This window comes from Nerophis lumbriciformis, linkage group LG05 (assembly GCF_033978685.3).
Source record: "Nerophis lumbriciformis linkage group LG05, RoL_Nlum_v2.1, whole genome shotgun sequence".
Classification (NCBI taxonomy): domain Eukaryota; kingdom Metazoa; phylum Chordata; class Actinopteri; order Syngnathiformes; family Syngnathidae; genus Nerophis; species Nerophis lumbriciformis.
In genome coordinates, this window is record NC_084552.2 from 37,175,102 (window position 1) to 37,184,331 (window position 9,230).

The 9,230-nt window shown below is 46.4% G+C and overlaps 2 protein-coding genes across 3 annotated transcripts; both read left to right on the plus strand.

Moving 5' to 3' along the window:
• Positions 1 to 4,255: 4,255 nt before the first annotated feature.
• On the plus strand, positions 4,256 to 7,787 carry f13a1b (coagulation factor XIII, A1 polypeptide b). Of its 2 annotated transcripts, none has more exons than XM_061960562.2 (14): positions 4,256 to 4,346; positions 4,720 to 4,908; positions 4,975 to 5,223; positions 5,306 to 5,424; positions 5,495 to 5,602; positions 5,668 to 5,842; positions 5,916 to 6,054; positions 6,133 to 6,236; positions 6,296 to 6,384; positions 6,452 to 6,605; positions 6,677 to 6,952; positions 7,023 to 7,183; positions 7,303 to 7,439; positions 7,513 to 7,787. In XM_061960562.2, exons 2-14 carry the CDS (start codon positions 4,746 to 4,748, stop codon positions 7,652 to 7,654), a joined length of 2,016 nt encoding a protein of 671 aa, XP_061816546.1. In that variant the 5' UTR covers positions 4,256 to 4,346; positions 4,720 to 4,745; the 3' UTR covers positions 7,655 to 7,787. The 2 variants fall into 2 exon arrangements, with proteins under 2 accessions (XP_061816546.1, XP_061816545.1); XM_061960561.2 differs by having other exon boundaries at positions 4,275 to 4,464.
• Positions 7,788 to 8,318: 531 nt separating this feature from the next.
• cxcl19 (chemokine (C-X-C motif) ligand 19) lies at positions 8,319 to 9,177 on the plus strand. Its single transcript, XM_061960570.2, has 3 exons — positions 8,319 to 8,480; positions 8,579 to 8,714; positions 8,889 to 9,177. The coding sequence occupies exons 1-3, from the start codon at positions 8,429 to 8,431 to the stop codon at positions 9,019 to 9,021; spliced, it is 321 nt and encodes a 106-aa protein (XP_061816554.1). The 5' UTR covers positions 8,319 to 8,428; the 3' UTR covers positions 9,022 to 9,177.
• The last annotated feature ends 53 nt before the right edge of the window (positions 9,178 to 9,230 follow it).

Consider the following 9,230-nt stretch of genomic DNA (forward strand, 5'->3'; position numbering starts at 1 on the left):
CTCCTTTTCCAAACGACGTAAAGCTGCGTCTTTCTCCTTGACAATCAGTCGCATGCGTTCAATCTCCTTCTCATACTCTTCCATCATGTTGTTGGTCTCTTTCTCCACCTTGCTTGTGAGCTCCTTCAGCTCAGACCTGGTTTTCTCTGTGGTCAGCCTCATCTGTATCATTTCTCTCTGGCTCTCTTTGACCCTCTGTTTCAAGTGACGGAGCTCCTCCTCTTTTTTCTCCAGTTGTTTCATCACATCCTGTGTTCTCCTCTCTTGCTCTGCTTGGCATGTCTTCGTGGCTTCTTTGTGCTCTTCTATCATGACCCTCAGCATGTTTACCTCATCTTCCTGTCTCTGCTCTTCGCTCCATTTCCCCAGTTCAGCCTGCTGGTCATGTACTTTTCTCCTCATGTCTTTCAGAAGGTCATCTTCCAGCTCCTTCTTGTCATTACTATGAAGTATTTGACTTTGCTGCATTTTTTCTTTCTCTCTGGTGCTTCTCTCCATCCCCTTACGAGTCAGATGAAGTTCTTGATTTTCTGCCTCACGTTTTTCTCCCATGCATCTTAGCTCCTATACTTGTCGATCTCATTCTTGTCCTCCTTTTTTAACACCATCACCTTCTATTTTTCACCTGCTAGCATCTCTGAGACTTGGGATAAGTTTGAACTCTTCTTCGCACTGAACTTTTTTTCCAAGTCTTTGTTAATATTTTTGCTCGACTTCTTTATTTTCTCTCATATTTTCTCCAAGCCGCTCTCTGACTTCCTTCTGTTGATCGACTTCCTGGTGGTGTCGAACATGTTGGGCCTCGGCCATCCCTTCAGTTTCTCCTGAGATATACTTTCAATATAATGTATAATATGTATATAATATCCTGCTGTTTTCTTTCTGTGATATTATTTTGGAGTCTCTGCTTTCTCTGCTCGCTGGTGTTGACATTGACGTTGCACAGGGCTGGTTTTTACGTTCCACCTCTTCCCCTTTTTGTTTCCTGTGTGGCGTCAGGGGAGGAGCCTCGTTGCTGCTGCAATGAGGAGCATTAGGCTATCGCTAGCACCATTGAGCGGCACAAAGCGGCAGGAAGTTTTGTGACACAATATGCAACTGTTAAAGTGTGAGGTGGGTGTTCCATGCGCACTGATACTCTCATGCTTGATTATTTGCCCCCCTCTGACGTTTTGAGGAACACTAAAAAGAGAGATTTCTCCCGTAAACATGACACACATTAACATTTCTTCAAACTTAGAACAGACCTGGTTGGAGGCCAGCTGTTGGTTTCTGTCAAAAAATATGCCTCTTTCTGAAAGGGAGGGAGGAAGGTTTGTCCCTAAAAGGTGAGGACACCGTATTGGTCAACGATCCAGGTGAAGGTGAATAAACGATGGCAGGTTAACCTCACTGGTGTGCACTGGAAAGGAACTGTTGATTCTCTACTTCATTTTTTTTACACCTGGCAGCAAGAGAAGCTCTGTCCGTTTGTATGAACATCTCACATTCCACATGTTCTTCCTAAATGGGACTAACGGTAAAACACACACACTCACACACTAGCTGGGGTCCCGCCCACCAGTGGACTAACCACCAATACACTATTTAAGCAGAAGCAGCTGAGCGGGGGGGACGAAAGCGTTCCGTCTTTCTTAGAGGTGTGTCTTCACTTGGAGACCCTTTACAAAGTTCTTGGTAAGAAACTTTTTGTATCCTCCAAACTTTTCTTTTGAACTTTCTTGCATGTTGTGAATTTTCAAGTATCGGGGATTAATGTGGGAAATGTTTGAAGGATTTTATTTGTGTTTGATCATCAGTCCTGTTTGAGGACGCTTAATGTCTTCATAAACCCTACAGCTGCGTTACTACTTTGGGCTTGTCAATCACGACATGTCACAACAATCTTTGCAAAGTACTCTCACTTGGTTGGTCATTACTTCATCATCTCTATCCGAACTCTGGCGTCAGCTAGGAGGACCATATAAGTCATAAAGTGATCCTGCCGTTCTGATCTCAAATAACCGTCATGCCAAATAATTTTTTTGTTTTGAGTGACTTCTGATGTGGCTTTTTTCTATTTTTATGTGTTTTTTTAGCAATTATTCACATCTGGATAGCTAGTTAATTGACATGTTGGCTGTTAAATTGCACTCAGTGCCAGGAGGATAATGGGGACCATGTGCGTCCTTAAAGTGTTGAATGTGCAGAGCAGAGATGTCCAAAGTGCAGCCCGCAGGTTGTTTATTATTGGCCCTCAGCATATCGTAAAAAATATAATTAATTTATTAGTAATGAGCTGTATAATTAATAATGACACTACTGTCCTTTGTCACCAGTCTCACACAAAGCTGAAGCCTGGTTTGTACATCAGCGTGGAGGCAACCCAAGAAAAATCAAGCCTCATGTTGCGGCTAGGTGGATCATAAACACTGTGATAAGTCGGCTTTAAATACATTATTTCTTGTGTATATGCGACATGTTCATGAGAAAGACCCCTTAAGTCCTGAAGAGGTGGGTTTTGAGTCTGGATTTTATTATAAGAATGTCTGGTAGGGGTGAGTTTCATAGTTGAGGAGCAGAGTAAAGGGAAATATGCAGATTATTGATGTGGGATTGAATTTGAATAATTAACCCCAGGGGAGGATGAATTGGAGGAATTGTTGTTACTGAGGGAGAAATTGTCAACTGTCTTAACGAATTATATTGCCAAGAAGGAGGGGCGCCCAGGACAGAGCCTTGAGGCATGCCTTTAGGCATGATAAAAGTGACTGTTGTAACACATCCATTCGTTCGAACTACAATAACACTCTCTGTTGTAATAGGTGCTCAGAGTTGACTCACCAGGTAACAGCACCTGTAGTGTTTCAACATAAATTGTATTGCAGGAAGATTCACGTCGGTGTCGGAAGGGACTTCACAGAAGCATGAATCAGGTTTAAAATATGTATTAGGAATGTGCTGTTTGATCGGCAATTTTCATAAAAAAGTATGTGATCGCCATTGCCGATTATTGCCATTTAATGCCGATAAGAAATGCAGAACACCTTTAAAGTTAAAAGTTAAAGTCCCAACTATAGTCGCCCACACCAGGTGTGGTGAAATTATCCTCTGCATTTGACCCATCCCCATCTCCCCCCTCCTGGGAGATGAGGGGAACAGTGAGCAGCAGCGTTGGCCGCGCTCGGGTATCATTTTGGTGATTTAACCCCCAATTCTAACCCTTGATGCTGAGTGCCAAGCAGGGAGGCAAAGAGTCCCATTTTTCTAGTCTTTGGCATGACTCGGCCGGGGTTTGAACTCACGACCTTCCAGTCTCAGGGCGTACACTCTAACCACAAGGCCACTTAGCTGACACTATTTATTTTAAGGCCCCTGGCTGCCAAGCAGCTTGCAGCTTATTATAGGTTTTCCTACACAGCGTGGAGCCGCTCCCCTAAGCTAATAATGATCACCTCCATTACTGCAAATAAACTGAATTTATTAGTATCTTAAATATCATTATCAAGTATCATTATCTCTGGAGGACAAGGCTTAACTTGTTACACACAGAGAGCAAGCCCAGAGCAGGCATTTCAATAGCTTAGCCAACCCCCTAAGATAGCTAGAAACAACACCAATAAATAAGTGCTTAGTAAAGTTTAAGAAGTGTAGATGGAATCACAATGCAGCAGAAAGTATGCAGATATTACAATGAAATTAACAGATAGATTAATAAGTGTCTAGAGAGAGGATAATATAACAGTAACTGTCGGTTGTGTCAGCTTTGTCACAGCCAGAAGAACACGACATGTTAGAGGGCGGATGGATCCATAAATTGATGGAGTCTATACCAAAGGTAGTATCAATATATGATCAATACAAGAGTGATTAGATAAATACTTTTGTTCTCTCAAAATATTTTTTGGGTTATTTTTGTTAACTCTTGTTACACACTGAAATAAATAAATAAGAATTATTCCCTGGACACATGAGGACTTTGAGGGGGGAGTAATATATATATTTTCTTAAGTTATTGTGTACCATTGACTTTTTTTTCGATCGAACAATTGTATGTAATAAAAGAGAAGAATTAACTAGTTTAAATATTGTGTTAATGATGTTGAACTGTCAACAGCACTCACCATAAATAAATGAAAAAGTGTACAGGTAATAGATGTGATCGGTATCGGCCAATTTCACTTATTAATGATCTGAGTCGGCATTAAATGTCGGAGTTCCTTTTCCTTGGAAGGTTTATACACCAGGCCATTATGTAATTTATTTGCCCTTTGTCTTCTAGAACTGTCACCAGCATGTCTGATCAATCTGCCACCACAACCAACCCCTCTACCGCCCCATCTGCACCTACCAATCCCGATGTCAAGGTGAGCAACCGTGGCCGCACCTCTGCTCCCATTGCCAACACCAACTCGGCTGAATATGACATCCCCGAGTTTGAGCTCTTTGGCGCGGTCGGACCAAGAGGACTTCCACCTATGACTGGTAAGGGACATCTGGCTGGAAAAAGATATGTCTTGCAAGCAGCATAGCTGCTCATCTTCCATGAAAGGTTTGACACTTGATTGACACTCTTGACAGGATAAACTCACTTCCTGCTTCCTGTCATCTCATCACGCTCTCTCACAGCTGCACATAAAAGATACCAGTGCATGATTGACAGCTAACAACTCACTCACTAATCTAGCTTCAAACACACAAGACGTATATGTAATCTAAATATAAAATGTGTGTGTCCAGAGTTCCTAGACGTCTGGGATGTGGACATGATGAGGAAACGAGACGAGACCAACAAGGTTCTCCACCACACAGCCATGTACCACTCTGAATATCTTATCGTGCGCAGAGCACAAGAGTTCCAGATCAAAATCACCTTTAACCGTCCCTACGATGCAAACAAGGACAAGATTGCTGTGGAGTTTGTCATCGGTGAGCCAACATGTTCACACAGATCCACGAACATGTCAATCACCGTCGTCTGGTCTTGTCTCTCAGGTGCCAGTCCTCAGTACAGCAAGAACACCTACATCCCCGTTTTCCCCACTGAAGAGCGCCGGAGTCCTTGGCAGGGGCGCATCATCCAGACCTCTGACAACATGCTCATTATGGGTATCATACCCACCGCCACCTGCATTGTGGGCAAGTACCACATGTACGTTGCTGTGGTGACCCCCTTCGGCATCCGCAGGACCAAGCGGGATAAAAGCCGCGATGTCTACGTCCTCTTTAACCCCTGGGCAGCCGGTAAGTTTAGACTGCCAGAACACGCCCCCCCCCCCGCCAGCCCCGACAAGCAGGAACATGAGCTGGTGTTGTCTTTCCTTAGCTGATGCCGTGTTTCTGGATGATGACACCGAGAGGGAGGAGTGCGTGATGACCGAGACGGGAATCATCTACCATGGCTCCCATGATGACGTTGCTGAGAGGCACTGGAACTATGGACAGGTGAAAGTGAAATCAACCGCTCGTATTTTCAAATGGCTAACTTTTTGCACTGTGTTGTTCTTGTGTCCAGTTTAACTATGGCGTCCTCGATGCGTGCCTATACATCCTGGACAGGTCTGAGATGCCCATTGCCAACCGAGGAGATCCCATCAAGGTGGCCAGAAAGGCATCTGCCATGGTGAGTGAATTCAGTTTCTCTTTGAGCACAAGTGCAAACTTTAAACAAGTCAAATTCCAACATAGCTGGACAATCGGGACGATGGCGGTGTGCTGGTTGGGAACTGGAGTGGCAACTACACTTACGGGGTAGCGCCCACTGCCTGGACGGGCAGCACAGAGATCCTCCTCACCTACGCAAACAGAAAGATTCCAGTCTGCTACGCTCAGTGCTGGGTCTACGCCGGCGTCTTTAACAGCTGTGAGAGCTCCTCCGTGCGGTCCTGACTTTTTTCTTCTTGAATTTGTGTGTCAACTCTTCTTTGGTTTTGCAGTCCTGCGCTGCCTGGGAATTCCATCTCGAGTCGTCACCAACTTTGTCTCCGCCCATGACAACGATGGAAACCTGAAGACGGATGTCATCCTGGATGACAACGGTCGCATGGATCGCAGCCGCACTCGGGACTCCATCTGGTACAAAAAAGCCTGGTTTCAAACTTATCAAGCCTGGTCTACTCTAATCACGCTGTGCTTCCATGTCGGCGCTATCAGGAACTATCACTGCTGGACTGAGTCCTACATGTCCAGACCGGACCTCCCCGCCGGCTTTGGAGGTTGGCAGGTTGTGGATGCAACACCGCAGGAGACCAGTGATGGTAACTATGACAAATAATTCAAGTCATAGTTCTCATGCAAACGTGAGGTCTTCTTAAAGGCATGTACAGATGCGGCCCAGCATCAGTCCACGCCATCAAACACGGTTACATCTGCTACCCCTTTGACGCGCCCTTTGTATTTGCTGAGGTGAGTGAGTAAGTGTCTGAGCCATGGTGGAGCCAACATGGTGCCCTTTGACGCCCTCTCCCCGCAGGTGAACAGTGACATGGTGTTTTATTCCCGGAGGAGAGACGGAACCATGGAAACAGTCAAGGTGAATCGCTCCCATGTCGGCCGCTTGGTTTTGACAAAAGCAGCCGGCACGCAGGACCGCCGTGACATCACTGAGCAGTACAAGTTTCCTGAAGGTGGCTTAGGAGCCTCTCTTATTTAACCATCCCACTCTGGAACACACCAACATGTCATCGCCCCCATGCAGGCAGCGCTGAAGAACGCACGGTTCTGGAGAAAGCAGAGATGTACAGCTGCCTAAGAGAGACGTCCAACCCTCCAATTGCGGATGTTGACCTTCTTCTGTCCAACTTGGAGGTCAGCCTGGGCAACGACTTCCAGTTGAGTCTGGAGTTTGTTAATCGCAGCAACCATCGGCGCACCGTGGAGGCCTATATCAGTGGCAGCGTGATCTACTACACTGGCGTCACCAGCTCCGAGTTCTTGTTCACCACCCCCACCATCAAGATTGGGTCGGGCCAAAGTAAATGATGGAGTGGCGGTAAAAGGGGATATGATGGACATGAAAGAGAAAACAGCTTTGTTCCATGCAGGTGTGAAGGAGTCTGTGAGCGTGGAGGCCAAGCAGTACATGAAGCTGCTGGTGGAGCAGTCCAACTTGCACTTCATCGTCACAGGGAAGGTCACTGAGACAGGCCACATTGTCACCGCCATGAAAGTCGTTCGTCTGCATAATCCCGTACTCAGCGTCAAGGTGGAGACTCAGCGAGACCCTGCTCAACCTCACAAAGTGCTCCAATGCCAATGGTGTGTGTGTGTGTGTGTGTGTGTGTGTGTGTGTGTGTGTGTGTGTGTGTGTGTGTGTCATGTCAGGTGTCAGGCCCCGCTGTGGTGAACGAGGAGATGATGGTAGTCGTGGAGTTTACCAACCCCTTCACCACCAGCCTTGAGGATGTCAACATTCGCATGGAAGGATCTGGAATCATGATGCCTACGTCAAAGCACTACAGGTGAGCCCCGCGCTAGTGGAAATTGCGTGTTCTGGTCTGAATCCGCTTACTCAGCTTTGTTTGCTGCTGTCAGGCTCATTACAGGAGGCTCCTCCATCACTTGGAGCGAGTTCTTCAGCCCGCAGAGGGCGGGCACCAGCCGGCTGATCGCCACCCTGGACTGTCCCACTCTCAGGCAGGTGCACGGGGAGGCCACGCTCACTGTGGAAGCCTGAGGATGGACGTTCAAGCTGGGAAGTTGACTGCTTTATCTGCAAGTTACATTAAAACAAATAAAAAATGCAGCTTAAATGCTTTAATGCCACTTTGACAATCCTCCAATCTCAGCCAAATAAAGGATTGAAAGACCCACATGTACACACGTCCATTATTGTGTCTCACCGTGTCTTTTTCACCCTAAACATGTGTGTGCTAGTGAATTTGTGTGTGCGTGCGTGTGTCAGCATGAGTGTTTATTTTGTTGAGGCTTTGCATGATCCAGCCACTATTGTGGCAGCGTCATAAAGGCCACCACTAATGGCGGCGGCCGAGAGGGGGAAGGTACATCCAGATGACAAAGATCACGAACACGCGTCGGACCTGATGATAGTCATGATGGAGCCAGCTGATGAATCCCATAATAAGAAGGAAAGTCCCTAGGAGCAACAGCAGCATCTTTCAATTGAACCACACGCATCCTCTTTGTTTGCTTCCTCTAATGGCGAGGTGGGTGTAGAGGGATGGGGGCCTGTGGTCAGGGATAAAGTCACTAATGGGGTGGCCCCGTCCCCAAAATGTCCTCATCACCCCCACCCCACACACACACACACACACACACACACACACACACAACTAGCTGGGGAAGCTATGAGGAAGTGAAAGTGCATGTTGACATTGATCCAACATCAGAAGTTTGCATCCCATGACTAACTTCAGTCCTATTCTGAGGCAGGTCACATGACTTTTTCATGCATAAATAGTGCAGAAAATGCTTGAGGAGCACACACACCATGAAGATCTGCACCTTGCTCACATTCGGCAGCATGCTCGCCCTCGTTTGCGGTAAGCAAACAAACACACGGTCATTGCATGTCATCTTCCTTCTTAAGGAGTCAAAACTGCTTCATCAGCATTTTGAGTTGAGTGACCTGATATTTTAGGCATGCCACCCCTGAGCCGTGACTACAACACACACTGCCGCTGCCTGCAGTTCGAGACCAGGGTCATACCACCGGACAGCCTGCGGAGCATCAGGCTGGTGTCTGAAGGGCCACACTGCACCAACGCGGAGGTCATGTAAGTCTTCTCGACCTTTGACATGTCCCAAGCTTTTGGCTCAATTCAGTACTTCCTGATGCTCGCTGGATGTTCTTTACCGAGTCCGTTTTTACTAAACAAGAATTCAAACTTTACCAGGAGTTCCACAAGACCCTATTGAGAAGAGCTGAAATGTCTAATCTTTCTGAGCAGAGCCATCCTGGCGAATGGCCAGCGGATCTGTCTGGACCCTCAGTCCTCGTGGGTCAAGAAGTTGGTCCACTTTGTTCTGGAGAAGCAGCGACATCAGAGGGGGGATGTGCAACGCCCCCGAGTTCCAGTTTGATGGGACAACAAGACAAGCTCCTGTCTCAAAATAATAAGACACTATATTTTCTTCTAAGTGAACATATCAGCAGTCTCTATCCATCCATCCATAGCAGTCTGTGTGTAATAATGTGAATAGCTAAAAAAAAATTCATTAAAAGTGTGATGAACTAAATGGTTGTGTACTTGTTTCATCAAGAGAAGGCCAGCGTCACATATTTGACTTTT

Excerpts from the sequence above, each read along its gene's own strand:
- cxcl19 (XM_061960570.2), top strand. The coding sequence starts at position 8,429 with ATGAAGATCTGCACCTTGCTCACATTCGGCAGCATGCTCGCCCTCGTT. Across the intron at positions 8,481-8,578 it reads CATGCTCGCCCTCGTTTGCG|GCATGCCACCCCTGAGCCGT; the intron begins GTAAGCAAACAA and ends CTGATATTTTAG. Across the intron at positions 8,715-8,888 it reads TGCACCAACGCGGAGGTCAT|AGCCATCCTGGCGAATGGCC; the intron begins GTAAGTCTTCTC and ends CTTTCTGAGCAG.
- f13a1b (XM_061960561.2), top strand. The coding sequence starts at position 4,275 with ATGTCTGATCAATCTGCCACCACAACCAACCCCTCTACCGCCCCATCT. Across the intron at positions 6,606-6,676 it reads GCAGTACAAGTTTCCTGAAG|GCAGCGCTGAAGAACGCACG; the intron begins GTGGCTTAGGAG and ends GCCCCCATGCAG. Across the intron at positions 7,440-7,512 it reads CCTACGTCAAAGCACTACAG|GCTCATTACAGGAGGCTCCT; the intron begins GTGAGCCCCGCG and ends TGCTGCTGTCAG.